At 38.9% G+C, this 27,457-nt stretch overlaps 1 protein-coding gene across 10 annotated transcripts in view; it reads right to left on the bottom strand.

Moving 5' to 3' along the window:
* Positions 1 to 793: 793 nt before the first annotated feature.
* The window catches only part of CDC14B (cell division cycle 14B), a 99,144-nt gene continuing 72,480 nt past the window's right edge, over positions 794 to 27,457 (bottom strand). For 3 of the 10 annotated variants that reach the window (XM_073805965.1, XM_019940422.3, XM_033857842.2), the window contains 8 exons: positions 25,858 to 25,920; positions 23,689 to 23,776; positions 23,173 to 23,403; positions 20,194 to 20,332; positions 19,862 to 20,021; positions 19,053 to 19,150; positions 14,054 to 14,198; positions 794 to 4,469 (listed from right to left, as the gene is read on the bottom strand). In XM_073805965.1, the coding sequence (XP_073662066.1) occupies positions 14,084 to 14,198; positions 19,053 to 19,150; positions 19,862 to 20,021; positions 20,194 to 20,332; positions 23,173 to 23,403; positions 23,689 to 23,776; positions 25,858 to 25,920 (894 nt within the window). In that variant the 3' untranslated portion in view covers positions 794 to 4,469; positions 14,054 to 14,083. Of the gene's footprint in view, positions 4,834 to 9,386; positions 9,504 to 14,053; positions 14,199 to 19,052; positions 19,151 to 19,861; positions 20,022 to 20,193; positions 20,333 to 23,172; positions 23,404 to 23,688; positions 23,777 to 25,857; positions 25,921 to 27,457 lie in introns of all 10 variants that reach the window. The other 7 variants (XM_073805963.1, XM_033857839.2, XM_019940420.3 and 4 more) reach the window with 3 other exon arrangements.

The following is a 27,457-nucleotide window of genomic DNA, read 5'->3' as shown; positions in this document are numbered from 1 at the left end:
ATGATGGTGTGGGCAGCTAGGTCTTTTAGGATTCCGCCCTGCAAGAGACCAACAGGGAAGGCAGGTGATTAACACTGTGGATGCCATCCTGGGTTATACATTGGGATGTGAAGTGCTCTAGCACTGGTCCTGCCCTTTACTCAGCACTTTAATCCTGACCTTGGCAGGCAAAATGAAGGGGCTACGGTGCACATAACCTACAAGACTCTAAGGGCCTGACTTACTTGTGTCTTATCCTTAGCGGTTTCCAGAAAAGTCAAACCTTTGCATGCCTTGAGCTGGTTAGTGGGTGTGTGTGAATGCGTTCTTAGCAGGAGCCCCCTCACTTGCTTACTGTCTTATCCTGGGGAACATGTTATGGACTAAACTGTATACCCCCAAATTCTTAAGTTGGAGTCCTTCTACCACTACCTCAGAATGTTAACTAACTGTATCTGGGGACACTGGCTTTAAAGAGGTAATTAAGTTAAAATGAGGTCATTAGGATAGATCCTACTCCAACCTGACTCGTATTGTAAGAAACGGAGGACAGACAGAGGGACACCAGGGACTGGAGGGCACAGAGAAAAGGCCAAGGAGAGAGGCATCAGAAGAAACCAACCCTGCTGACACCCTGATCTTGGATTTCCAGCCTCCAGAACTATAAGAAAATGAATTTCTGTTGTTGAAGCCTCCCAGATCACAGTATTTTGGAATACAGCAGTCCTGGCAAACTAATACTACAGAGGGTTACATCCACTTTATACTGCCTACCATGATTCAGAATGATAAGTGAATTAAAAACTCAAAAGGCTGTTTGGTTAATACTTTTAATTACATGATTATAATTATACAATTTCCACTATTCAACATTTCGTATAAAACCAGTTACAATACACAAATGTGACAATATGTATCAAACTATATAGATATGCAAAGTTTACACGCCATTATGAAGCTTTATCTTAAAAATACCTTCAGGAAAATAAACATTCAACTAGTTCTCTCAGCTTTATAAAATATGATTAGAAATATACATTTTAATTAAAAAAAATCAAGACAACGATTGATCCAATACTGATTAATCAGTCACATTTTAAAAGTTTTAATAATCTATACATGAGTGCAGGTTAGATAAAAGTCTGCAAATCATTAATATAAAACTGCAGTAATATAATCAGATGAATATATCTGCTGACAGTTAATTCTACTGGGCAATTAAGGAGGTAATTTCCTACACAGATTAGGTGAACTGTCCAGTCAATTAAACACATCTGTAGTATTTCCACTTAGTGACATGGCGAATACTCAGATTTAGGAGAAAAGGAAGAGCAGCAGCTAGCCCCACAAGGACAGTTTCGGTGGGAAAGAACTAGGAAAGAATGAAAACATGTTTTTAAAGTTGTTTGTGATGAGCACTGCTTTCCAAAATGCAATCATCACTTTAAAAACTGTATGAAGAGAAGCAGCTCAGCCACTTTCTGACAAACATCAAAGGAACGCAAGGCCCACTGGTCAAGCAAGGGAAGGGCTCCCGGGGCTCTTGGCATGACGCGGCCCGGAACACCAGATGGTCCAAAGGGTTCACCCAAGGGGAGACACTTGGGGACTCATGAGAACACTTGGGGACTCCTTCAATCTTGTCGGGGCCCAAGAGGTAGAAATCACCCCTGTGAGAGGCGGAGGAGGGCAGGGAAGGAAGTGGGTGGGGGACAGGCTCAGAGGATCGAGTTCACAGCAGAAAAATTCTGGAGACTAGAAGAGTGGCGGGCCGCTTAGATGCAGCTACATCTTGACAAGTAAGGCTGCTTGTTTTAGTGAGGCACTGCTCAGGATTCGTCCCTCTTCACCGACAGGTTAGAGGGATTTCTAGTTTTTCTGTAGCATTACATAATGGAAGTCTGTCTATATGTCTAGGTACCCAGTTTGGCAGACCACCCTTCTTTTGGACCGTCCCTAACTCTTGATAGTTTGAGTCCCCAGAAAGCTTCAAGGGCACCTAAAAATATTCATTTCTAATTTTAATTCCAATGGAAACTGTCTTGGTGTACTTTCAAAGTTATTTAAGGCTCTGAAGTTAAAGAAATCTCTCCATCTGACATGCCCTGTTTCATATTCCATAGCAACAAGATCTTCTATAACAAATTAAAAATGAGAATCTGAGAAGATTCTTGGGTATGTTAAAGTTTCAGTTGGGGGCCGGGGGAAGAGTCTACTTCTATTCACAGCAGGAAGAACTTTCCATCAATCAGATGCAGAGACTTCCTAGATTCTAGATGTCCCCTGTACATTTAACACTGTGCTATATACGATCCGTCTGAAGCACTATCCCAAATTGTGTGTTCCAAGGAAGGCTTCTTTAACAAATGACTAGTTTGCGATGACTAATTTCAGTGAGCCTGTCAAATACAAGGATTTTTAGAAAGAACCACAGTGACAGCAATTCTAGCTGGACACTTGAGCAGCCACACAAAAAGGCAACTTGTAAAACGAAAGGTACATTGAAGCCCAAGAGACACCAAATGGCTTATTCACTGTGAGGGTGACGGCACGTTTACTTGTTCTGACCAGCAAGAACGGTTCAGACGGAAGTTTGATTTTCACAACTACCGGGATTGTTTATGCAGGAGATGGCCTTTCAAAGTATAAAGGGAAGAAGAGTTGCCCTGAGAATTCAGTGTTTAATGCCTGGGCACAGCTTCAATATTTAGTATCATCTCCCAGACCAACACAGCAAACAGAAGGTTTCCCCTCCCACTCAAAGCTTGATGAAGAGCTGTCTTCCCTCAGGTAAGTAGGTCTTTATATTTATGAACTTCCAGGGATAGAAAAACACCGGTTTTCTGAGGTCTAGTCCTCAGAAAAAAGCTGGCATGGCCCTCATGGTGCCCAATGAGGAGCACCTCAAACAAATGCTCGTTTGGCCGAAAACAATGGCATCTTCCATCTCCCCTCAAAACTAGGCAACCTTACAATTACTCCAAGAGAGTAAATACCAAAATAGATCCACCGTCTTCTAATTACTTTCTGCATTAGCAGACTTGAATCTGTTTATTCCAACCACTCCTTATTCTTCATATTTGTATTAAAAAGGCAGCTTTTTAAAAATGGAATTGCCTACTGACCTGATTCATTCATCTTATAACGTGAAGGCATTTTGCCTTTTAATATTGTATCATCTCCCCATTCTCCAGACTAGGACAGGCAAACACTGGTTAGCAATAACTAAACCATTCACTTCTTATGGAGGTAACCAAGATGATTACAAATATTTCTTTCTTTTGGGACCCACTTTTTTTTTTTAGCAGCAAATAAATTCTGTTTTGTGATTGTTTTTACAGACTCTGCTGTGTTTCTGTGGGGTTGAGGGGAGAAGGCACTCTGCAAAGAGTTATTAGTTGTATTCCCTAACCAAAGGCAACAGTGAGTTTCTTATTTACAAACAACTGAAATCCAGATACGAATAACTGTCACTGAAACCAAAGGGTGTGTGAATGGCCTTAGGTCATTCACATAACAAAAAAAATCCACAATGCTACAGAGAAAGACCCTAACAAAGTAACTTTTTTAAAAAGTCACCCTTATTTGGGATCACTGTTTCCAGGGGAAACACCAACAGTGTGGGGTTTTTTCCTGCATGGAAGCAAATATGATTTTAATTTGTATGACTGGGCAACCAAATAGTGGGCAGCCTTGGCATTCTTCAGTCTCGAAATGACAAACGAATGACTTAACAACAGTCTTCCAACTCTGAAGCCAGTTTCTCCTCCTGAGTCTTCTAAAGCTACTATTAACATTCTCTTGAAAGTTTTAGGTTACCAAAGTACCGCAACATGCAACAGCCTTCAAATGTGGTTTTCACAGATTCTTGTTAATAAAGCACTCTTTGGTGGAAGACAAGCAGCTTGGGTACTTGACAGAGTTAACATTATAACAGTATTACAAATACTAAAGTGAAGATGATTAAACCAAATAGTATCAAATTACAGAAAGTACCATTTCAGTAATGCTTGTTTTATCTTTATAAATTTTGACACAGGGTGAACAGCAAATAAATAAGTAAAAAACCTCCATCAGACCCTCAATTCTTCTGAAGGCCAGCAGCTAAACTGATTGCCATCACAGGGACGTACGTGCACCACACAGACTAGTCAGCTCTCCTGATAACAGAGGGCTTTGATATTTACACCTGAGACTAATTTACAACAGCTTTTTTTGTTAAAGACATTTCTATAGAAGGAGAGTTGGGCCCTCTTCAAGTCATTCACTTGTACCCAAACTCATGTAGTTATTTAAATTCCAGTGGACATTTTCTTCATTGAATAAACTTCTTAGGTGGAAAGCAGCTAAGGCTTTTGCAATTCTGTTTTGTTTCCAAATAAATTGTGCTAAAGTCCCGTTGTAGTTTTCTGTTCCTAGAGTCTTCCTTCAAGTTCTGGTCACAGGTTTTTACTTAACGCAAGACTGTTTTAGTCCTTGAAATGGAGGGACTACAGGGGAAAAAAAAAAGGATTTTACCATGAAGGTTTTTAAGTGTCCCATATGTAGTTATCAAAGACAAGGAAGGCAACATAATAAAAATATTGACATGCTAAAAAGTATACACTTTGTATAATTCTTTAATGACAGATACTTTGGAAAAGACGGTACAATATCAACCGTAAAGTAAAGACAAACAGGAGAGAAGAGGCAGAGCAGAAAAAGGTTCAGTTCTGCAAAAAATTAAAAAACAATAGAAAAACGATAAAAAAAGAAGGGAGTGCAAAAGCGGCCGAGCAATGAGAGTACCATAATGCCATGAAGGGCATTTGTTGCAAAGCATTCCTTTTCCTTCTTTCCCTCTGAGGAATCAGGCTGTGGGAAAAGTGGAAAGAATGAAAAGATAAAGAAGTGTTACTTGATTATTTCCAAAGCCAGAAGTCGGTCACAGAAAAAGCTGGGGCACAGCACGCAGTTTCCAGTTTAGCAGAGCGCAGCAGGCACCCCGCACCTGCTCCCACCTTGCTCCGCACTGCTGCACAGCTGCAAGGGGACAGCCGCCAACCCTCTTCTGTTCGTGAATAATGGACCTACGTTGATCTTCACCCTACCTCCTTTCTTTCCTTCCCCAACTGATCACTTTAGCTTTCAACTAAATAGCAACTTTCAGAGAACAACTAAAGCAAAAGAAAAGAGAGAAACCAATTCCAATCTGGAGGTGACCCTCACTTGGATGATGATAACGGTGCTCTGTCAGAGCAGCTCATCCGAATCAAACATTTAGTTTTCCGAGACCCCAATAGAGAACTGAGTATAAAGGTCCAGGTTAGTTGGTGGAGCCAAGAGGGAAAGTATCTGAAATTTCAAAGGGAGATTAATATTTCAAAGGAACAGAGGTAACCAGCATAAAAGAGTACTTAGATACAACATTCTGGGGCTTCTACAGTGATATAGTTTTTAAACATAATGGCAATGACGAAGAACTAAAGCCCAGAGGTGATGGAACAGACACTGAGATCTGAGATTCTAAGGAAGAAGCAGCAGTGACAGGTTTGATGATGGCAAACGTCACAAATGAGAAGACTTAAAAAGCCAAAGTCCTAAATGTAGTTACGCCAACTGAAGGGCTTGTGAAGAGACTCATGGTTTCAGAGGCTGAAGAGCGAGCCTGAGCGTTTATCTTCCTCCAAACTATGAATAATTAGGTACAAAATGCCCCAAAGCAATGAACATTGTTTGGTTTGGCAGGTGGAGCAGAAAGTGATGGTTCCCGATGATGCAACTTGGAATAAAAAAGGCACTTATACATGACAGTTTTCTTAGAAAACAAATGAAGTTATAATTTTTTTAAAAAAAGAAACAAAAGACTGCCCCAAAGAAACAGTATAAGCTTACAGAAACATGCACTCAATGGGTGAGCAGTGTACAGACATGAAGCGAATTGAATGACATCAAATGAGGTGGCTACAGGTTCTCAATCAGAGGCTCGATGATGAAATGTTCGAGACTCATTCTCAGGGAGCCCTTCAGAGTTGATACAACAACACTGAAAAATGGGCCAATTCTATTTAGCTGGTTCTTCAGTGGATTAATTATTAAAACAGAAACATTAAAATGGGTTTCTAGCTCTAACAGGAAGTGGGAGGTGTAGAAGCCCATTAATTTACTTCTCTGGACTTAAGAAAGGGGATGAGGAAGGTGCTACACAGGCTCCTCTCAGCACCCCATCCGCCACCAGACACTCCAGTGTTTCCGTGCCTGAACTGCCACAGCTGTGCCAGAGCAGAGCTTGTCACCCACGATTTAAGCTTAGATGTGGCTAATGTTCAATGGATACATGGGAGAATAATCAGTCACCTGCCATGAGAGAAACATGGTGGCAATTCTTCCCCACAACTCATATTTTTTCAGTCTCCAAATAACTGTTCTTTTAACATGTTTGTGGAAAAGTTCTTCCAAGATGTAAAGCCTCTCAGTAAACTGTCAAAAATCAAAAGAGCCAAAACAATGGAAAGTGAATGTCGGTGAGGTCTTCATCCTGGAAAGCCTCAAAGAGTAGAATAGAACATGGAAATGAAAGGTCAAGCTCTACGGCTCAATAGAGATGATGATGATGACGTACAAACAACATCAACCTGCAAGAGAGAAGGCCTCACAAATGGGAATAACAGCAGACTGGCAACCCTGGCGCCTTGCAAGTGTTTATGAATGTACACGGAAATGGTGCAAAAATGGTGTACTATTTTGTGTGTGTGCGCGCGCGTGTGTGTGTGTGTGTACCGCTGTTCAAAGAAAAGATTTCTATTCAATACTTTAAAATTACTCAACAATCTTAGCTCATATTATTTTGTCCTGAATCAGATTATGTACAATTGTGTTAATTCTCTCACTACCCTCCAACCACAAACGAATACTATCCCATAGGACAAAAACTTCAGGCTATAGCTTGGGTGCTGACTCCCGTTATTTCCTAGAAGCAGGGAATGGGACCTGTGCATAACGTATTTGCCTTTCTCTGGTGAGCTGTATGTGGTCACAGTTAAGGTGATGCCAATACAGGTCAAAGCCCAGAAAGAGGTAAAGGAGACCCGGCACGGAGGGCATGGTTAAAAGCACTGTGAAGCCCAATTAACTCTCGTTGTTTTACTTCTTCGCCCCTCCAAATCTCTGAAAGTCCATTTCAGAATTTAAAAGAAGTTTTTTTTGGTTTTCAGCACTATCTCGAATGCCTGAAAACTGCCTTCTTTGGGCCATTTCAATATTTGGTCAAGGTATTCAGTCTGAACTCTACTTTAGAGCCCTCAAAGCAACAAGTCCAGGGACCTCAGGCAGATGCTCACCGCAATCAGGAACCACCTCTGCTGAGAAGCACAAGTTTAGATCACTAGACAAGACCTAGATGGAAAAACTGCCATACGGCCACACCCTAAGAGGAACGTGGTATGACCAGGCAAGTGCAGTCCCGGCTCCAGGACTCTAGCCAACTCCTCTGAAACCTGCAGAGCGCCATCCAGAAAAGCAGAGAGCAGAATTAAATGTGCAAAACACACCCGGCTGTGATAAAAGTCTGAAAAGAATATGTCCATTCAAAACATGTCTAACTATCATCAACAGCAGGCCCTTTATTTGAATTTTTAATAATTTAATTTCCATAAAAGTGTCAAAGTTAAAAAAACTCGCATTTCCCCTCATTTATTGTAGAAAAGTTAGAAGAAAAGAAATGATAGAAAAAAAGAAAAAAAATCCCCAAATGCCCTACCAACCGGAAGAGCTGTTAGCGTTACGGCATATTTTTCCTTTATCTTACTTCTCTACATATATATTGGATTGGCCACAAAGTTCTTTTGGGTGTTTTGGTAAGATGTTACGGAAAAACCCGAACGAACTTTTTGGCCAACCCAACAGAAATGTCCACATCTATAAATATTTAAGCTTATAAATATTTACACATCTATACACTTTTACACACACACACATATATATATATTTTACATTTACAAAATTAGAGCAATACTTCATAATTTTTACGTGTAGCCCTTTTCACTTATTGCTCCATAAGCCATTAACCCAGGTCATTAACTTTCCTTTGAAAACATGACTCTCGATTCATTTGGCAGAATTCATCAATCATTTCCGATTTCTTACTATTATAAATAACATTTCTGATATTATGTTATAATGTACCTAAATCTGACTTTCTGTCAGTATTTCTCTAATATTCTTCTCAGTGAATGAGAGTACAAAGAGTATGAATATTTGATACCTTTCTAATGAAAAGTTTTAAACCTTAAAATCAGGAGTCAGTGCCCAATTCTCAAATACTTGTATTGAGGCACTATCACGTTCTCTGGCAAGTAAAAGATTGTAGTAAAACTGTACAAAAGAATCAGAAAGAAGGAGAGTGGCAGAATGGAACAGTTCCTTACAAAAGCTAAACACACAGAGCTCTCTAGATTGTCAGTGAGTCCCTCAGGACACAGGCTGCCGTGGGACTGCACCGGAGACTACCTTAGCACTGAAGGTCAACGCAGGTCCAAAGCCTCAAAGATCTGAGGGCAGGGAAGCCAAAAAGAAGCAAAGAAAACTGTGAAGGACGTTTTAAAGTCTGGTTCAGATTATCTTCAGCTTGCTCGTGGTCTCTATAAGACAACACTGTGCCCTGAGCATGGTACTGTCATGCTCAGGACCGCAAGGGTTGCCAGCTCAAGGCAAAGATACACAAACACAAAAAAGGTGCCTGCCTGCCTATGCCTCCTGAGATGATAGGAAGTGGGCAAACTGCTCTCCCCTAAAAGGGGATCTGTTTTTGGAATATGTTAAAAATGAAATGTCTCAGTTCATGATAAACATCCAAAAACAATGGTGAGTAATGGATTTGGTCACAGAACATGTCCAATTTTTTGTGAAAGCCTCTATTAATGAAGGAAGTGACAGATGCTGGGCCAGAAAGTGAAAAGGCTAGCGCCCTTGGGTATATAGAGACTGTGGCCAAGAGGATAGTCGCTAGGTAAAGAAGGATCCCAAACTCACGGGAGTTCTCATTTTTCCACCATCACACTTATTTACAACTAATTCTCCAACAATTATGATGGATCTGATATACAGACAGAAAGATTTCCTCCAAGTCCTGACAGAGAGCTTTGGAAGTTCTTAATTTACGAACTCAGAAGTACAGCATTCTCAACTTTCCCATATCATGACCCAGAGACCACATTTCCAGTGTTGAGAATCACCTCTGTAAACAAAACAAAACAAAACCCCAAATTAAAATGGTCCAGATTTTCTTAGATGATGAACAAGTGAAACATTTTTGATTAATTTCCTACCACAGGGACTCTGCTTTCTCCTGTCTTCATTTCTATCTCCAGAAGATTAAACTGGAAAACCAATGCTTAGAACATTTCAGAAGAGTAGGATTCTTTTCTCACCTTTTAAAACTGCTTTTTCTTGAAGCAGATCTGGTGGTTCTTTTAGTAATGCCTGCACTGCCAGAAATGTTAGGTTCAGATGTTTTACAGCTCTGAACACTGGACTGAAGAATTACTCTGAAAACAGTTGGAAAAAGATAACATTATATTCACTGAAGCGATTTGCAAATACTTGACAGAGGAAGGCATTTTTGCACTTTAGTGCAAATTATTTTCTTGAGAACGGACAGGATTTTCCATAAGCACATTTGCCAAAAAAAAAATCTGAAACACACTTTTACATCAAGGTCTTTTGAAATAAAGCATCTCATTTCCCTATGAAGGTTTACACAAAGATAAACAAAGAACTTTGCTTTTGGAAAATGAAATGACCTGGCATGTCAAGCGATTCCCACACCAAAGAAATCAATCAGTAAGACAAATTTTTGTGTCCCAAAGTAAAAATAAATTCTCAGAATTCTAGTCATGAAAACAAGAAATCATTTAAAAACCCCAAATTCTAAAGACTACGAATATAAATATATATACAGTATTCACTCTTCAGAGCTGGAAGTACAAGCAATTGACATCAAATCAACAGTAATTTTTTATAACATTTCAAATTTTAAAAGTATGTTCAAACAGAATTTTTTGGGCTGGCTTACAACCACTTACAAAGTCACCCAGTACCATTAAAGTGAAGCTGTTTCAATTTTGTGAAACTTGATTTCATTAAACTCTAGACATCTCAAGGAACTGAGACCTATGGGAGTAGACTGTCCAGGAGGCAAATTCATGAATCAGAAAGAACACCCTCAGATAAAGCCCACACAGAATACCTGTTCATAAGTAGAGGGTGTTTTAAAATTCCTCACTGAATTGTCAGAGGGACAACAGCAGAAAACACCAAAAAATTTTACAAGCAACTCTTTTCTTCAAGAGATAATGACTAAAACACTGAACTGCATACATACACATTTACATATACTCAACTTTTATTTATCTGTGAGAGAAAATACTTTAAAAAGCTTTCTCCTCTCACATCCAAACATAAAGGTGAGATAGCCAACAACAACTTATGAGAACCCAGCTCATGCATAAAAAGAAACCATTACAACGAACTAGCAGCCAGTCCTACCTCCTATGCCTGTGTTAACACCACATTAGTTAAAAACCAAAGCCAGGTCCTTAAAATGTAGTCAATTCTTATAATCTTAATATTACTCAAACCATAGGATATTCAACATTTAGTAAAATACTAACTTCTCATCATTAAAAAAACAATGGGTTGTACTGCACCAGAGCAGAAGTCTGGAGGTCAGTAGTTTTCGAGCCATCTGGGGGAGAGGAGTAGAAGGCTGAGGGAGGGGAACTCCTAGCCTAGCTGTTTCTCCTTATCCAAGAAACATTTCTGAAAGCCTTATGAATCAGGCCTTCAATCTCACTGAGGGAAACTGATCCTGGGTAAATGAGCCAATGCTTGATTCAGGATTTCTGATAAAGTTTTATCATCCTAAATGCTGACTGTTTTAACAAAATAGAAAATGTATATGCAGACATCATTATATTATCGAAGAGGTAGTACCAACTGCCCCGGCATATAAATTCTCTCCTTGAAAACAAGGATTTATTTTTAAATTCTTTCTGATTGTGTAAAGTGAAGAGGAAATATTTAGTTGTCTTTGTTAAGAATGTGAATCTAGAATTTTTCATTTAAAAAAACAAAACAAAACGGAAACCAACTGCAATGCTTCCATGGCTATTTCTAAGGCCCAGGCCCTGTCCCGAGGGCTCTCACCCACTCAGTGAGGCTCATGAATTTTATCTCCAGTTTTTACAAATGGAGAAAATGAGACTCCTGTTGGCTTTTTTTTTTGAAATACAAAAACTACTTTTCAAATAATTTGAGGCCACTTAGGGTCAAAAGTATCAACCATCACACTGTAAAATCATTAATATGAGGGGAAAAACAAGAGCCAATATACATTGCCTGCTTAGGAAATTTACCTCCTGGTTTCTTAAGTTAGCTATTATGTTTAAATACTATTCAAAACAAGAAATTACTGCTAAATCATATTTTAGGCTGATAGGAAACATCTTTTTAAAAGTACTTATTTCTCTATAAAATTAGTGTAAACAATTCATGTGAAGTAATATACTATTAATAGCTAATAATTTAGGTGCAATTTTGAAAATGAGAGCATGCTAGAAATTTGGAATGCATTAATCTCATCAGTAAAGATTCAGGTCACCAGTTATTTACATTAAAAACAGAGCAGTTATTACATCTGTAGGTTATGCATCAATAAAGTGCGAAGGAAACACAGCAACGACACTTAGTTATTACCTGAGATATCCTACAAGTTAACACCCTAAGGTGGGTGAAGCTAGTAAACGTGTGAAGTATTCACTCTGCCACAGGGATGTGGGAGCTCACCACCCCCACCTTGCACACAAGGCCAATCACGCGGCTCTGCAGGACAACATTTAGCAAATGTCATTTCTCCCTTCCATCTTTTCCTGATAGAACCCTCAGTCCTACCTTCTATCTCTTGCCCATACTAGAGTTTGTTCTCTTCTCTGCAGTATCTTTTGAGGCCCAATATTTTCCGATTTTGGATACAAAGATAGCTGCAACTTGAGGCAAAGCAAAAAATGGAAAAGCCAGGTCTCTCACCTATCAAGTCACAGAGTACTTTGAAAATAAATGTTCATTCCAAGAAGAGAAGCCATCAGCGCAGCCAGGCACTATTTACACTGGTTGTCCACCACTGATACAAAAAGAGCCTGCAACATGATGGGCCTGAGGCCCTGCAACCTGCAGAGATGCTTTTCCCACTGTCTAAAAGGTCTGAAGCAGCGTGTGAAGTGCTGTTATAGGGAAGCTCTCCAGGCATGCCAGGAAACAACCTATCAGGCAAGCTACATCATCAGCCAACAGAGGTGAATGTCAACAACAGTGCCCATGAGTAGTCACCTCAAAGGATAATTCTAAGGATTATATCTGTTCACATTATTGTTATTGTTGAAAGCTTTTGTTTCTGTAAATTCCAAATTAATCAGGGCAGGCTAAAGTGAATACTCTGCTTTGGGCTAGAAATACAATGGCAAATGTCAGTAATAACAAAAAACGTTATGTCTTACATAGAATATTAAAAAGAAAAGAGCCTGATAGAGACCATTTTTTAAACTTACCCTGCAAAAAATAATACAATCATGAAGCGCCTAAACATTTTTAGCAATGACTCCACCTGTTTGAAATTGCCACTCGGAATAGTTTGAGAAGGATAAATCTATGCAGTGTGTGACGGCCCTGAGTCCAAATGTGTGACATCTAGGCTCGGTAAAAGAAGTAAAGGAACAAAACATCTAAAGGGATAATCCGTATCAGAAACATAGTATATGTGCCTATGTAATAGCTTGTTATTAATAAGATTTTTTTTAAATGTCATATATAGGTTCATGTTAAGCAGCTTTTCCTTAATTTTGAAAAGAATGGCATCTGCTAGTTTTTTAAATCTTTTCTAGCCATTTGAAAACATTCAATGAACCACAAAGTACTAGAGTTGGTTGCAATGGAATTTTACTTTGGAGGAGATCCTAGAAGGCACTTTTGTATTCCTTTATAACCCCCAAGTCCAAGTTGGAATAAGACAAGAAATTCTTAAAATTTGAGCTAAAGGAAATGTTTCAGAGAAAAAAAGAATGCAGCCTAGACATAAGAGGGTAATGGTGAACCACAGTCTCACAGGATACACCCTCCTTTCTGTGCTCTTGGTCTTAACATGATGTTCCCGGGAAAGCTTCTTGTCACATTCTTCTGCAGAAAAGGAGTCTCTTCACTGTGAAGGTATTCATTTAATGATGAAAGATATCAAGAGAATACAAATTCTGCCTCTATTAACCTAATAAAAGCATTCTGGTTACTTTTGGGAAAGGAGGAAAGTGGGAAGGAAAAAGGAGCACAGTGACTGTCATGTGGAAACACAAACATAAACAAAGGACTCCAGTTTTCTCTGCTTTCTTATTTTCATTCAACACCAAGTGTTGAAAACTATACTTAACTGTATTCCCTAAAGGGGAGGAAGTGAAACAAGGAAGAGGAGAAAATTCTGCATATTCAAGACAGAATATTTATTAGGGAAGCAGGTGCCTGCTGAGAGAGCACCGTGTACAATGGCAGAATCAGAGGTGAAAAAGGATGCAATGCTCACTAGACCTCATGGCTACAAAATAAAGTCTTTACTAACAGCAGAAAACCAGCGGGAAAATTCTTTTTGCTAGATTGGAAAGGATATATTAACAATATTTACTCTAGAAAACAGGAAAGTTGTACAGACAACTGACTGAAAGAAAACCACCCCAATTACCCCAAACTAACTATACATTTTTGATAAGAAAAAGAAACTACGTCATTGTCATCATAAATCGCTATTTCAAAAAATCTGTTAAGAGTAAGCACATCTCAAACGAAGCGTGTTACTTTTAATATCCCTGATATGAAAGTAACAGAGAAGACTTCCTTCCCTGCCACCAACCCATGAAGTGCAAAGATTCAGAATAAGAACCTTTGAAAAAAGGCAAATCAACAAAGCTAGAAGAGCTGATAGTGAGAAAAACATGCATCATGAGAAACACACTGGACACCAGAGGTGAGCGCTAGTAGAGAAGTGGAATGGGACACTTACACAGCAGCTATCTGTCAAGGGTCCTGATGGCTACTGTGTTCTTAAACCATCGAGACAGAATAGCAGGATGGGGAGAATGTAGTCACAAACAATCCACCAGATGACAACACTACACAGTGCAGAGGTCAGCACAGCTAGGGAACATCTGGAAAGGGGTGAAGGGGAAAGAACAGATGTTCAAATTGGGAAGCCAAAATAAATAAAATAATAAATAAATAAAGCCACGTGTGAAATTTAGATACCCTGCGATGCAAAGGAGCAGGAAACAGGGATCAAATTTTGCCATTTTACGTTGGAAAAAAATGCTGTCTTCAGTTTTAAACCGATCTGATATTTGGTAAAGAAAGACTAGATCCAATCTCTAGTTGGATAACTACCCCACGTTAACTTAATTGTATGATACTGAAATTAGAGTCATAGCTATGCGATTGAAATTCTTCAAAAAGCGTAATATGCACACAGAAAAGCAAATCACAGAGAAAAAGGATGCAAAACCAACCAGACAAACAAACAAAAAAAGCCCTGAACTGACACAGGCATGTGTCTGCTTTATAGATTTTCATTTGTTCCTCTAGTAAAGCTCCTGGCGTGAGAATTATTTTTCAATGATGAAACACACCCACCTACACTGTACTGTTAAAGGTGGTTTTAAGGGATTTTCAAGGCTAACTATATCTGTATTTTTACCTGTTCCCATAGGATGCGCTTCCACTCTTCATGCATCATTTCCTTTGTCCCTAATAAACCTAGCAGAAATCATCAGCACAATGCAGAAAAATAGGCAGCACGGATGAAGTTACAAAATCTACCCAATCTGTTTTGGCACAGACAATAATATACTTGCCATCATGTCCTGAAGATCACTTCAAGATCATGGTGCTACATAATTTCCTGTCCTCATGATAGTCAGGATCAGACAAGCTCTCTGACAAAATTACTAATTTTACTGGGCTTCCCTGGTGGTGCAGTGGTTGGGAGTCCGCCTGCCGATGCAGGGGACGCGGGTTCGTGCCCCGGTCTGGGAAGATCCCACATGCCGCGCAGTGGCTGGGCCCGTGAGCCATGGCCGCTAAGCCTGTGCGTCCAGAGCCTGTGCTCCGCAACGGGAGAGGCCACAACAGTGAGAGGCCCGCGTACCGCAAAAAAAAAAAAAAAATTACTAATTTTACAATTTCTAACACTTAATTCTCCCCAAATATTGACTGTAAAACAGACACCAATGACTGGATTACTTTACGTACTATAACTTTCTTTTAAGAATCACCAGTACTCATATATTTTTCATTAACTTTCCCTCTTAACATTTTCATTTGGCTAAGTACCAACAGTGAAGCAAAATAACATGTCCATGCTGACAGATGGGTCAAAATCAGGAGGCAGGAATTGAATTTAGATTTTTCAACCCAAGCTGCTGCTGTAAACTCTCTCTCAGGGGACTTTTAAATATTTCTAAAATCACAACAAACACTTGGGAAGGAAAGAAAATCTCCAGTTGACCTCCTCTTCTAGGGCCAAAAGAGCTACAAATAAGAGCAAAAATGAGAAGACTGTAACAGCAAAGAGGGTCTGAAAAAGCAGGAAGGGATAAGGAAGGAGAAGGAAGGAAAATCTGCTGTGACTAATCTTAAATCTCTCAGGGTGTTTACGCATAATTGTGTGTATGGGAAGAGGGTGGTTTGGGGACTATTCTATTGTTTGGGGGATTACAATTACAATTAAAGGGAATCCGGAGCTAGCTTTTTTTTTTTTCTTTTAAGTTTTACCAAGTAAAAGGTTGTTTTAGGGAATTCCCTGGCAGTCCCAGTGGTTAGGAATATGCTTTCACTGCTGAGGACCCAGGTTGGACCCCTGATAGGGGAACTAAGATCCCACAAGCCGCAAGGCGTGGCCAAAAAAAAAAAAAAAGAAAGATTGTTTTAACACATGCCAAGAATGCCAAGAGTGCTTCAGAGCAAAGGGCCAGTGTTCTTTACTCCTTTTAGGGTAAGGTGGGGTGTAAATAGATAACTAAGCAAATGGAGAGCACAAAGGCTGGTCTTTCCTCCACTGGTCTTTGCTAGTTACTATCATTTAGCCATCCATCAACTACCATCCCAGGGAACCTCACATACCAAGAAAAATGTCATAGCATCTAGTGTCATCTTCTGGTTTCCAACAATATTTCTAATTTTAGTCTACATTTATTGTTTTCTTTTATGTTTCCACAAATCCATGAGCTATGGAAGAGACGTTTATAGTCTCATTTTTCTAGAAAGAAGCATCAAATGATTTGAACTCTTATAAAACATATTCACAAGATAGAGACTCAGAGTAACTAAAGAAAATTTCCTATAAGCCCTATCGAACTCCAGAACCTTTGACTAAGCAGAATTCCCATCCCTGACTCCCAGCTTGACTTTTGAACAGAAGGCAACAAACTATTGAGAAATAAACTGATGCTGAAGATTCTTAAAAACAGAACAAAAAACCTGGACATGACTAAAAGCAGCCCACAAAATCATCCACCTTCTAGGGCTTGTGATTCCAAGTGTGGTCCCTGGACCAGTAGCATCTTTTAACACCTGGAAGCTTGCCAGAAATGCAGAATCAGATGGTACCGAAGACCCACTGATCATTATCTGCATTTTAACAAGCTTCCCAGGAGACTCAAATGCACACTGAAGTTTGAGAAGCACTGCTCTAAGGCACTAGCTGTTTCCTCCTGTCTAAAATTGGGTTCAGAATGATTATTTGGAGGGACCATACTATTTCTAAATAGAAAGAACCATTAAGGGCTTCCCTGGTGGCGCAGTGGTTAAGAATCCGCTTGCCAATGCAGGGGACACGGGTTTGAGCCCTGCTCCAGGAAGATCCCACATGCCGTGGAGCAACTATGCCCGTGCGTCACAACTACTGAGCCCGTGTGCCACAACTACTGAAGCCCGTGCGCCTAGAGCCCGTGCACCGCAAGGAAGAGTAGCCCCCGCTTGCCGCAACTAGAGAAAGCCCACGTGCAACAATGAAGACCCAACACGGTCAAAGATAAAATAAATTAAAAATAAACTAATTTAAAAAATAGTAACTAAAAAAATAAAGAACATTAAGACCTTAAATGAAGACTTATAATGAAATTAAAAACAAAATGGCATTTGGAATTAAATAAATTATTTAAAGCATTCTAGTTGATTGAATGCACAACTAAACAGCAAAGAGAATGCTTAATTAATGCCTATATCAATACTGATGCCTTTCATTCACATGCCATTTTATTTTGGAAAACTCATTCCTTTACTTTGGGTCTTTTAAGAATCTCCCAAGGTAGTGGCCCATGATGACACATCCCTTAAGTGTAATTCTACTTTGGATTTTAAGATTATGAGAAGATACCAGTGAAGAACTACTTTTAATTAAAAAGGGCTGTTCTTCTCTGCCATAACCATTTACTATGTCATAGTTCCTTGCCATATTACAAGATGCTTACTGAATACTAAGATGACCTATCTCCATCACCAAAAAAGGGGGGCGGTGCAAAATTTGACACCCACCCCGCAATGAAAGGTACTAGAAGGAAAGAATCCATTGGTATAGGTGGGAGCATCTACTAAAGAATACCCTAGAGGGCTTCCCTGGTGGCGCAGTGGTTGAGAGTCCGCCTGCCGATGCAGGGGACACGGGTTCGTGCCCCGGTCCGGGAAGATCCCACATGCCGTGGAGCGGCTGGGCCCGTGAGCCATGGCCGCTGAGCCTGCGTGTCCGGAGCCTGTGCTCCGCAATGGGAGAGGCCACAACAGTGAGAGGCCTGTGTACCAGCACCGCCCCCCCGCAAAAAAAAGTACAATGGTCAAGTTTTTGATTCTACATATCTTTCTAACAATCCTGTACATTCCATGAGATTGAATCCCAACTAACACTTACAGAAGCAAGTATAAGTGGACACACACACAACCCAATAACTATAAAACTTCCTAACTCCATACTAAACCTACTTCTGTAACTTGAAAAATTCCTCCAATGAAAAATTAATACAAAAATATAGTTTAATCAATTCATTGTTGACTTAAAATAACGACATTAAGCCCCCATGTCACCACTAATTAAAGTTTACCATATCAAAACAAATTATGTGTAATACGGTAGTAAATTTAAAGAAATTAACAATTTCAATGACTCTGGACAAATCTACAGTTATTCTACAGTTTATATCTTCTGTTACTCTCTTGAGGATGTAACATGTTTATGAGAAATGGAATACTGTGTGTCATATCAGTAAACAAAGGATGTCACGGTCATCAGTGATTATAGCCACAAGCCAACAATGAGCTGGTGAGCCCTGAGGGAACTCAGGAAGGAAGGAACACCTGCCATCTAGCAACCATCAGACTGCAGCCACTCCCACTCCCCATGGTGAGCCCTGAGGAAACTCAGCACGGATACTGGCCCCAGAGAGCTGAGGTGCATATCAAAGGAAGGATTTCAGTGAGCCCAGACTCTTGCATCTTCCCATACATAGAAAAGCGCTAAATTCCTTGACTTAGGATATCTGTTTTCTCTTATTAACAGTAATCTTTTGACATTCAGACTACCTTTGCTGCAAAACTCCTATATATCCTGGCTCCCTCCTCGCCTCCTTGGAGCAGTTCTTTCAGGGTAACTTGAGATTGCTGCCTGCCAGGCTTCTTCAAGTTCTAAAACTTTCCTCCAAATGAAACATAACTCTCAACTTTTAGGCTGTGAATATTTTTTTAGCCGACAGTTATTATCCATGGAGAAAAATCACTCGGCATAGTGCTTTCCTATCTATACGAGCTAGCGAGGTTGCAACACAAGACAGAGATAAACAAAGGATAGTTAAGAGCTTCTTAGGCAACACCCTTAGATTTTAAATAAAGTAGATATTCATTTCAAAGTGGCATAATGGGCATGCAACCATGGAGAAAATGTACAGGAAAAATTGCTCATGAAGGACCTTATACATACACAAATTAAATAACTACAACCACACGAAGGAAATCAGACTCACGTGAGGGGAATAGCGTTTGTTTTTGATTGTCTTCTGCTTTTCAGGGCCCGAAGTCTATCACCTTGTGTCACTGCATTGATTTCGTCATCATCACTGTACTGTGTAAGTAGAAAAACACTGAGCTAATGATTTAAGCTGTACTTGTTAATGCAGCGAAGCATAGCAGCTACATTTACCCATACAGATCATACACAGACACACATAAATATACTTCAACATTCTGATGAACTCTAAAATATTTTGCTGCTTTCAAAATAAAGGGACAGGACACAATTCAAGACAACCAAAAGTTGACTTTCATAGACAAAGAACCCAATAGCACTCTTGTTATAAAACATTTTGACAGTGAAGAGGCATAATGGGTTTTCAGTATTGAAAACACTCTCTTTTAAATTCCACAATCTACTTACCACCACTTAATATAGTACTGCTACGCCCTAAACTCTTGGTTCTTTAAAGTTCCCATCTGAGAACAATGGGTTCCCTAAATCAGCTACCATGAAATAGGAAAAAAATGGGGGAAACGGGTGTCACGAGGTCCATCTAAAGAGTGTATTTCACATACCTCTTTTTATCACCAGTGCCTTGTGAGTAAACAAAAAATAAACTTTAGTTTTAAGGACACATAACCTTGTTTTAACTATTTTGACTAAAAAGTTTCTAGAGAGGGCAATAAGTACAAAAAATGTGTGATGATAATCCCTCAAAATGTGCTTTATTATTTGTATCTACAATTTTCTCCATGCCCTAAAAAGTTCTCAGCAGCATCTAAAGCAATGACAACAGTGTGATGGGGGTGGTTCGATTACCAGTTCATGTTCTTGCTTGTCTTCATTCTCGACCCCATTGATTGAAATGTCATCAACAGCCAAGAGGAGTTTTGAGACAGCTGCTCTGTGTCTTCCATTCTCCTGACCCTTTAACTTTTGACGAAAATAGTCACCTTCCAACCAGAGGCTTGCCTGTTTCCTACAGTATTTAAGTAACAAGATCAAAATACAGCCTTCCGGAAAGATACATACAAACAACTTTCTCCTACTAGACTATCTGCTGTTACTGGAGCCTAAGGAAAATTCTACTTCCCATCACTTTCCAGACCCGTGCGTTCCTGAGGAATTACAAAAGCTCTCCATCCACTTACATCATCAAAAATTGTTGCTGAGGTCCAATCACTGAGCCAGGTCTGCAGATTCTGACCCAAGCAATGGCCTCGGTTGCTGTCATCCTGTAATGCTTCATGATGTAGCAGGCTATCAAAGTGCCTGTTCGTCCAAGGCCAGCTAGGAAAAGAAACAAACCAATGAGACCTGGTGTCATGTGCTCCAGAATTTTGTTGGGCAGGTAGGATTTTTTTAAAAAAGCTTCCCATGATTCTGCTCCCCTCAACAGTGGTTCTCATGTTTTGATGCACAGTACAATCAACTGGAGAGTTTTTTGTTTGTTTTTATTATTATTTATTTATTTTAGGCTGCATTGGGTCTTTGTTACTGTGTGCGGGCTTTCTCTAGTTGTGGTGAGCGGGGGCTACTCTTCGTTGCAGTGCAAGGGCTTTTCACTGCGGTGGCTTCTCTTGTTGCAGAGCACGGGCTCTAGTCGCCAGGGCTTCAGGAGTAGTGGCTCGCGGTCTCTGGAGCACAGACTCAGTAGTTGTGGCACACAGGCTTAGTTGCTCCGCAGCATGTGGGGTCTTCCCGGACGAGGGCTTGAACCCGCGTCCCCTGCATTGGCAGGCGGATTCTTAACCACTGTGCCACCAGGGAAGCCCAACTGGAGAGTTTTAACTGGTATGTGATGCAGCCTGGACACGGAGATTCCTAAAATCCCTCACATGATTCTACGTTTAGCCAAGATTGAAAATCACTTTCTGAGCGATGATTCTCAGTAAGTGCAGTGTTTTATACTCTGGGTTTTCAGTTAATGGAACCACCATCTTTCCAAAAATACAGGCTTAACATCTTGTACTTTCTCCCTCATCCAACTGTTTTTTCTACTCTACTTTTATACCTATTTGCACGTGGACTTTTTTCCCCACTCTGTTCCTGCTGTCTTCCTTTACTCTCGTCTAGACTAGTATCATTACCTCCTGTGATGGTTAATTTTATGTGTCAACCTGGCAGGTGTATTTGGATGAAATTGGTAGACTTTGAGTAAGCCAACTGCCCTCCGTAATGTGTGTGGGCCTCATCCAATCAGTTGGCAGTCTGAACAGCACAAAAATACTTGCCTCCCAGAGTTAGAGGGAATATTCTACCAGACAGCTTTTGGACTTCAACTGCACCATTGGCTCTCCTGGGTCTCCAGCCTGCCAGTCCACACTGCAGGTTTTATGCTCACCAGCCTATATAGTCACATAAGCCAATTCCTTATAATAAATCTCCTTCTCTCTATATATACATCCTACTAGTTGTTTCTCTGGAAAAATCCCACTAATACAGATTTTGTAAAGTGGCATGCTACTGAAACATTATGTAAAAATGTGGAAGTGACTTTGGCATTGGAATTCTAAAGGCTGGGAGAGTTTTAAGGCACATGTTAGAAAAAACCTAGATAAATACACCATTATAAAGCAATTATACTCCAATAAAGATGTTAAATAAAAAAAAAAAGAGAAAAAACCTAGATTGCCTTGAAGGGGCTGTTAGTAGGAGGAATACAGACGTTAATGGTGATTCCAGTGGACTCACATGGAAACTGGAAGAAAGGCAATCCTTGTTAGAAAGTGGCAAAAAAAACCTGGCTGAATTGTGTTCTAGTGCTTTGTGGAAGGTAGAACTTCTGCATGACAACCTTGGATAATTAGCAAAGGAGATTTAAATTCATAAGCAAAGTGTTAAAGGTGCAGCCTGGTTTCTCCTGACTGATGTGAGACGAGAGAGATGAATTGAAGAAGTAATTGTTAAGCAAAAAGGAACGAGAAACTAAGCACTTAAAAAATTTTAGGCCTATTCATTTTGAAAAAAGTGAGAAACTGTGTTCTGGATACCAAGGGTATGACTGAAAAATCAGCTCCATAAAGATATTACCCATGGATTTAATCAGCCATCTCGGCACAAGCTAAAAATACTGATGGGATTACACTGGAAGACTGCCAGTTTGGACTAAAGGGGACAGAAACAGGATGAAATAAAGGAAGGCTTTTACGTTTCAGGGATCCTATAGGACTGGACAACAGAGGTAACTGGTTGCAAACATGGCTCATCCTTCAAAAGAAGGTTAGTATGACCCTGAGGGTGATGCAGAGATCAGCTTCCACTGCAGGGGGCACAGGTTCAATCCCTGATCAGGGATCCTTGCATGCCATGTGGTGAACAACAACAACAAAAGACAGTTGTTTTAACGTCTTTGTCTAGTAAGTCTACCATCTGGTCTTTCTTTGGGACAGTTTCTGTTGATTCAGTTTTTTCCTTTGAATGAGCTATCCTTTCCTGTTTCTTTGTATTCCTTGAGATTTTTTGGTGAAAACTGGACATTTGAATCTTATAATGTGTGAACTCTCAGGATTAGATTTCTGATATTCCCCAGGTTTGCTGTTTAGTTTTTCTTCTCCCCAGTGTTGGATTTTTCTTAACAAAAATGTATCCCTTGCCTTCTTAGTTAACTAACAAAAGGAGAAAAGTTAAATAAATCCTAGTATATTCATACAATGTGTTATTACACATTCATTCAATAAATATTTATTAAGTGCCAAGCACTGTTCTAGCTGCTGAAAGCCTAGCAACTTGTTAGAATATAAAGTCCAAAAGATAAGCTCTTGGAGTCTGCTCTGCTCACTGACATATGCCAGAACCTACCAAAGTAGGCACTGAATAGATATTTGATGAATAAATGAATGTGATAAGCCTTTGTAGTATTACCCATGAATACAACTTAATTTACTAAACTTTCCATATGAAATTAGGGTTTTAAAAGCATTCTTTATATGTACAGCCTTTTTATGCCAGTCATACCTCCATAAAGTGGTTTTAAGAAAAAAAAGTAAATCACAAAAGGAAAAAAAAGCACTCTATAAAAAACAAAGGCATCTTCATGTGTCCTTGCATATAATCTAAACGAGTATGGTATGTTTCTACACACATATACATTCACGTCCACCATTTCTTAACCAACACTAGAAACATACCTTTACAGTGTACTGCAATGGCACCCTCTGCATTTTCACAAACATCCAGAAATTCTTTAACAATGGCATCAGTAGGCGTGCTGCCATCCGCAAAGAAAAGATCATAGTGATCGAAACCAGCGTTCGTAAAGCGTTTGGCATCATACATCCTTTTATTCAGACGAATAATGGTAGTAACGTTGTGATTCTTAAAATACGGAATATAAGCCTCAGGAGAATGTTGGTGGTAACCTACATAAAGAAATTCACCAGATGCTGTAAAATGCAGAAAGAAAACAATGGATAACAATTTCACTTGTAACTGGGTGGAAACAGTATCTGGACTGGGGATTGAATACCAGTTTGATTATAACTGTGAAAAAAATAAATTTAAAAAGTTAAAATCCAGGCAGAATGATGTGCTAAAATGTCCAAGTACACTTAATTAAGACAGTCGAGCTTTGGCCTCTTTTAAAAGAAAATACTGGATGGATACTTTTAATAACAAAACTATGCTGGTCCCATGTATTTGCATACCACTTTCAAGTCTGGTTCTTGAATGAGGTCCACAGAAGGCAAGAAATCGGTCTGGTATTATCCAATTTAAATCTCCATTTTCTGCTTTCTGCATAGGGAAGACCAAAACAAGATCAATGTATGTGTATGTATACGTGTACCTAAGAACAGGTAAGAAATAAATCAAGAGTTCCCTTAAGATCTATAGGCCAAGCAAGTAACCCAAAACTGATTTATTTGACTTAATTATCAGCCAAGGGAATGGATGAGTTCATTCCATGCTAAAAGATGTAAGCAGGAATGAGGACTACTGTTGCCACATGTTCTGATTTTGAAGTAAAACCAGAAGTTTGGAGATTTTAATGAGAAATGTGTGATAGATTTCATTGAATCACAGGCATCATAGATTGTAAGATATATCCTGAATTCAGAGAATTCCTATTCAAAAAAGGATAAAATGGGCATCGTGGATTCAATGAAAAATACTAATCCAAAATTTCTAAAAATACTTATAGAGACTAAACAAAGCTACCATGGTGGTCTGTAGCTACCCTGTGTCTCAATGCAGTTTCACTGAAAGTAAAAGTCATTTGTGGGTGACCCTGCTACTCTCCCGCAAGGCTGCAATTTCCGCATTAGCGAGAGGGAAGCTAATGAGCACCTATATTACTCCTTAGTAAAAAACACATAAAGGCATCACTGTGCTACACTGAAGGAATAGCAACTGGTGTTTTTCTTAGTTTTGCTTATCTAAAAAGAGAAAGTATATTTTATTTTAAATGTTTAATTTTATAAGGAGAAGCACAAAAAATGGTGTTAATAATTCAATTATATTCAGTAGTTAAGATGGTAAATAAATATTGATGTGTATTGTACTTTATAAATGTACTGCTATTACAGAGAAATAAAGGCAGGGTTGGCCTAATGAATCACACAATATGCTTTTATATGTTTGGTACATCACAGTAATGACTAGTAGTAACTATGAACCCAATTTATCAATAAAATAGTTCAGTTATACTTAGGAGTTTAAAATAATAGTTATTTTAAAAATTGTGAAAGAACAGTTATCTGAGGATTCAAGATACTGCTGAATAAAGTGCCGTCTGTGGAATCATTCCAATATTAGTGAGACTGTCTGCTCAAGATAACTATAGCAGGATAAAAAAAAAACAAGACTCCACAAGTATTCTTGGCTGGAAAAGACCTTTAGCATAACATCTTACTCATTATCTACTTGGAAGGTAGAATGGTAGAATCAAATTACACATTAAAAAAAAATACACTACTTTAAAAAACATAGAGGACACCTGTGGTTTTGCCTGCCTGGATTCTCTCCTCTCTGTGCCCCCCCACCCCACCTTTCTTGGTCTGTATGATTTGATAGGGCTGACCCGATTCCACTGCTGTGATGGCCAAAGTATTCTATACCTACTCATCCCCCACACTCACCAAAAACACAATCTAGTTCAGGGCTAGAGACATGATCTAAGCCAGGCCAAGGAGAGGAGTTCGAGAGTCTTCTGCTGGAGCTATGAATTTTCTTTTCCAATGAGTTGGGTAAATCAAACGGGTAAGTCAAAGCTGTTGGTAGCCATCTTTATCCCAACTGGGGAGAACTGACCTTGGAACAAAGCTAGCTTCAGCCCAATTTCTGGTAAGTGCTTGAGTACCTGAATCTGGTCATGAGTGAAGTTACACTAGCTCCTGGACTTTTTATTTACGTAAATCAATAAATTTTCCCCACTTTATTTAAGCCATTTGTGTTTACTTTTTGTAATTTGCATCCAAAGGTGTCTTGACTTCACAGAAACAATAGGTTCTGACAAAAACAAATATTTTCCAGAGTTAATTAGATGTATAATGGCTATTCATTTCATCAGCTCCTATGCTAAGGGTTTAACAAACATTATCTCATTTAATCACTGTATGAAAGTCATCAATAATAAAAAAAATTTAAACTAAAAATTAAAGAAAAATGCCAGAGCACACTCATTCACTCTGGAAAGATGTACCAAATGCAAAAATCAATATGAACTAGGACTGCAGAAATAGGAATAAGAGAAAAAAAGACGAGTTTTTTTCACTCTACACACATCTAAATTGTTTGATTTTTCAAAAAATAAGAATACTACTTCTGGAAGTAAAACATGCATAAAAGAGTTAAAAACAATATCTTTGAAAACTTACTTCATAGTATTCATATTCATCGAGGTTAAATGAGTTGAAATTAAGGAAGCCATACTGCATTGCCTAAAATCCAAAGGAAAGCTTTTAATAACAAAGATGCAAATAAGGAAACAGTTTCCAATCCAATTTCTTAATAATAAGTATCAGGAGGCACCCCAGAAAAACATTCTTATATTTAGATTATGTTCCATTGAGTAGTTTTCAAAGGAGGTGGGCTATGTCTTTTAAATGCTTCCATTATCAGGAAAATTAGTTATAACAGTATTTATTTTAATGAAATTTTATTTTTTATTTTCCTTCATCAGTCATCCTATCCATGCAAGATCTAAATAATCAAGCCTTCAAAGTAATCCTACTCGTTTATTAGATCAACATCATTCAGGCTTCAAATATAATGCATAACCCAATAGTTGCTAAATAAATAATATAAAGGAAAGAAACCATGGGTTAGTTTATATCAAACAAATCCCACATATTTCATAAACATCTTCACTTTCAAATTCTGAACAGTCTTGAATTAAAAGATTGATGTTCCCTATACTAAAGACAGCCCAGAGATCAACACTAAAATGCAAAATTTTGAGGGAAAAACCCTTTGTTTCAATAAGGAAAAATATATGAATTTTCTCTTCTACTCTGTAGCCTCACTCTGAGTTGCAATGGGCAGAGCATCATGCTAAGCAAAATAAGCACAATATCTATTTTCTGAGACAAGGACAAGCTGGCAGCCTCTGACAACTCCCAGCTTACTGAGCCAGACAGTATGTAAGCAACAATTCTTGATCAAGAAGGTATTCTTGGTTCAAAAGGGGTGATTCTGCAAACCCAGTGTGCAAAATGTAAACTACTGAAATACGAATGAGAAATAAGAAGGCTATAACACCAAACAAAAAAACCCTCATTTTATAAAATATAGTGGCTTAAGTCCTAACTCCAAGACCAAATCCACGACGAATTTTATTTCTTTGAATTTGCAGTACCCAATATATGTCATATTTGGACTAGAATGATACATAATAATACAACAACAGAGTGACACAATAAAATAACAGAATGATACCATAAAATGTATCAGTTTGCAGGGAATTTCTATTATTTGAATTTCATAAGGAGACCCTATTAGAAGTAGCACTTAAAAAAAAGCACTACTAAAATCAAGACATAATTATTGATACATTCATAAAAATTTCAAATATACAATAATATTCAAAATCAGTCACAAACAGAAAATGTTTAAATGTAAAATCAGAAGCTGTTGTCTCTTGAATAAAATTAAATGTAGCATGAAAAAAGCAATCTTTGATCTATAGTTATAGCTAATTAAACTTTGGATATAACATCTGATAAAAACAAAGCCAATGTTATAGTAGACCATCTCCAAGGCCCTCATAAGTGTTTCTTCTTCTTCTTTTCTTTCTTTTTTTTTAAAGGTGCTGGGAGCAGAGAGAAGGGAGCCCTAGGGTCAAGGACAAGGATGCCTGGCTACGTCAGCAGTTCCCTGGGGTCCATCTGGCAAGGACTGTAACTGTAACTAGAAGGGGTCATCTATACCTACTGTCTCCCCATCTCCTGATCACCTCCTCTGCCCATGACCTGCCTA

This window comes from Tursiops truncatus, chromosome 6 (assembly GCF_011762595.2).
Source record: "Tursiops truncatus isolate mTurTru1 chromosome 6, mTurTru1.mat.Y, whole genome shotgun sequence".
Taxonomy (NCBI): domain Eukaryota; kingdom Metazoa; phylum Chordata; class Mammalia; order Artiodactyla; family Delphinidae; genus Tursiops; species Tursiops truncatus.
The sequence above is the reverse complement of the archived record's forward strand: the minus strand, read 5'-3'. Positions and strand labels throughout refer to the sequence as shown.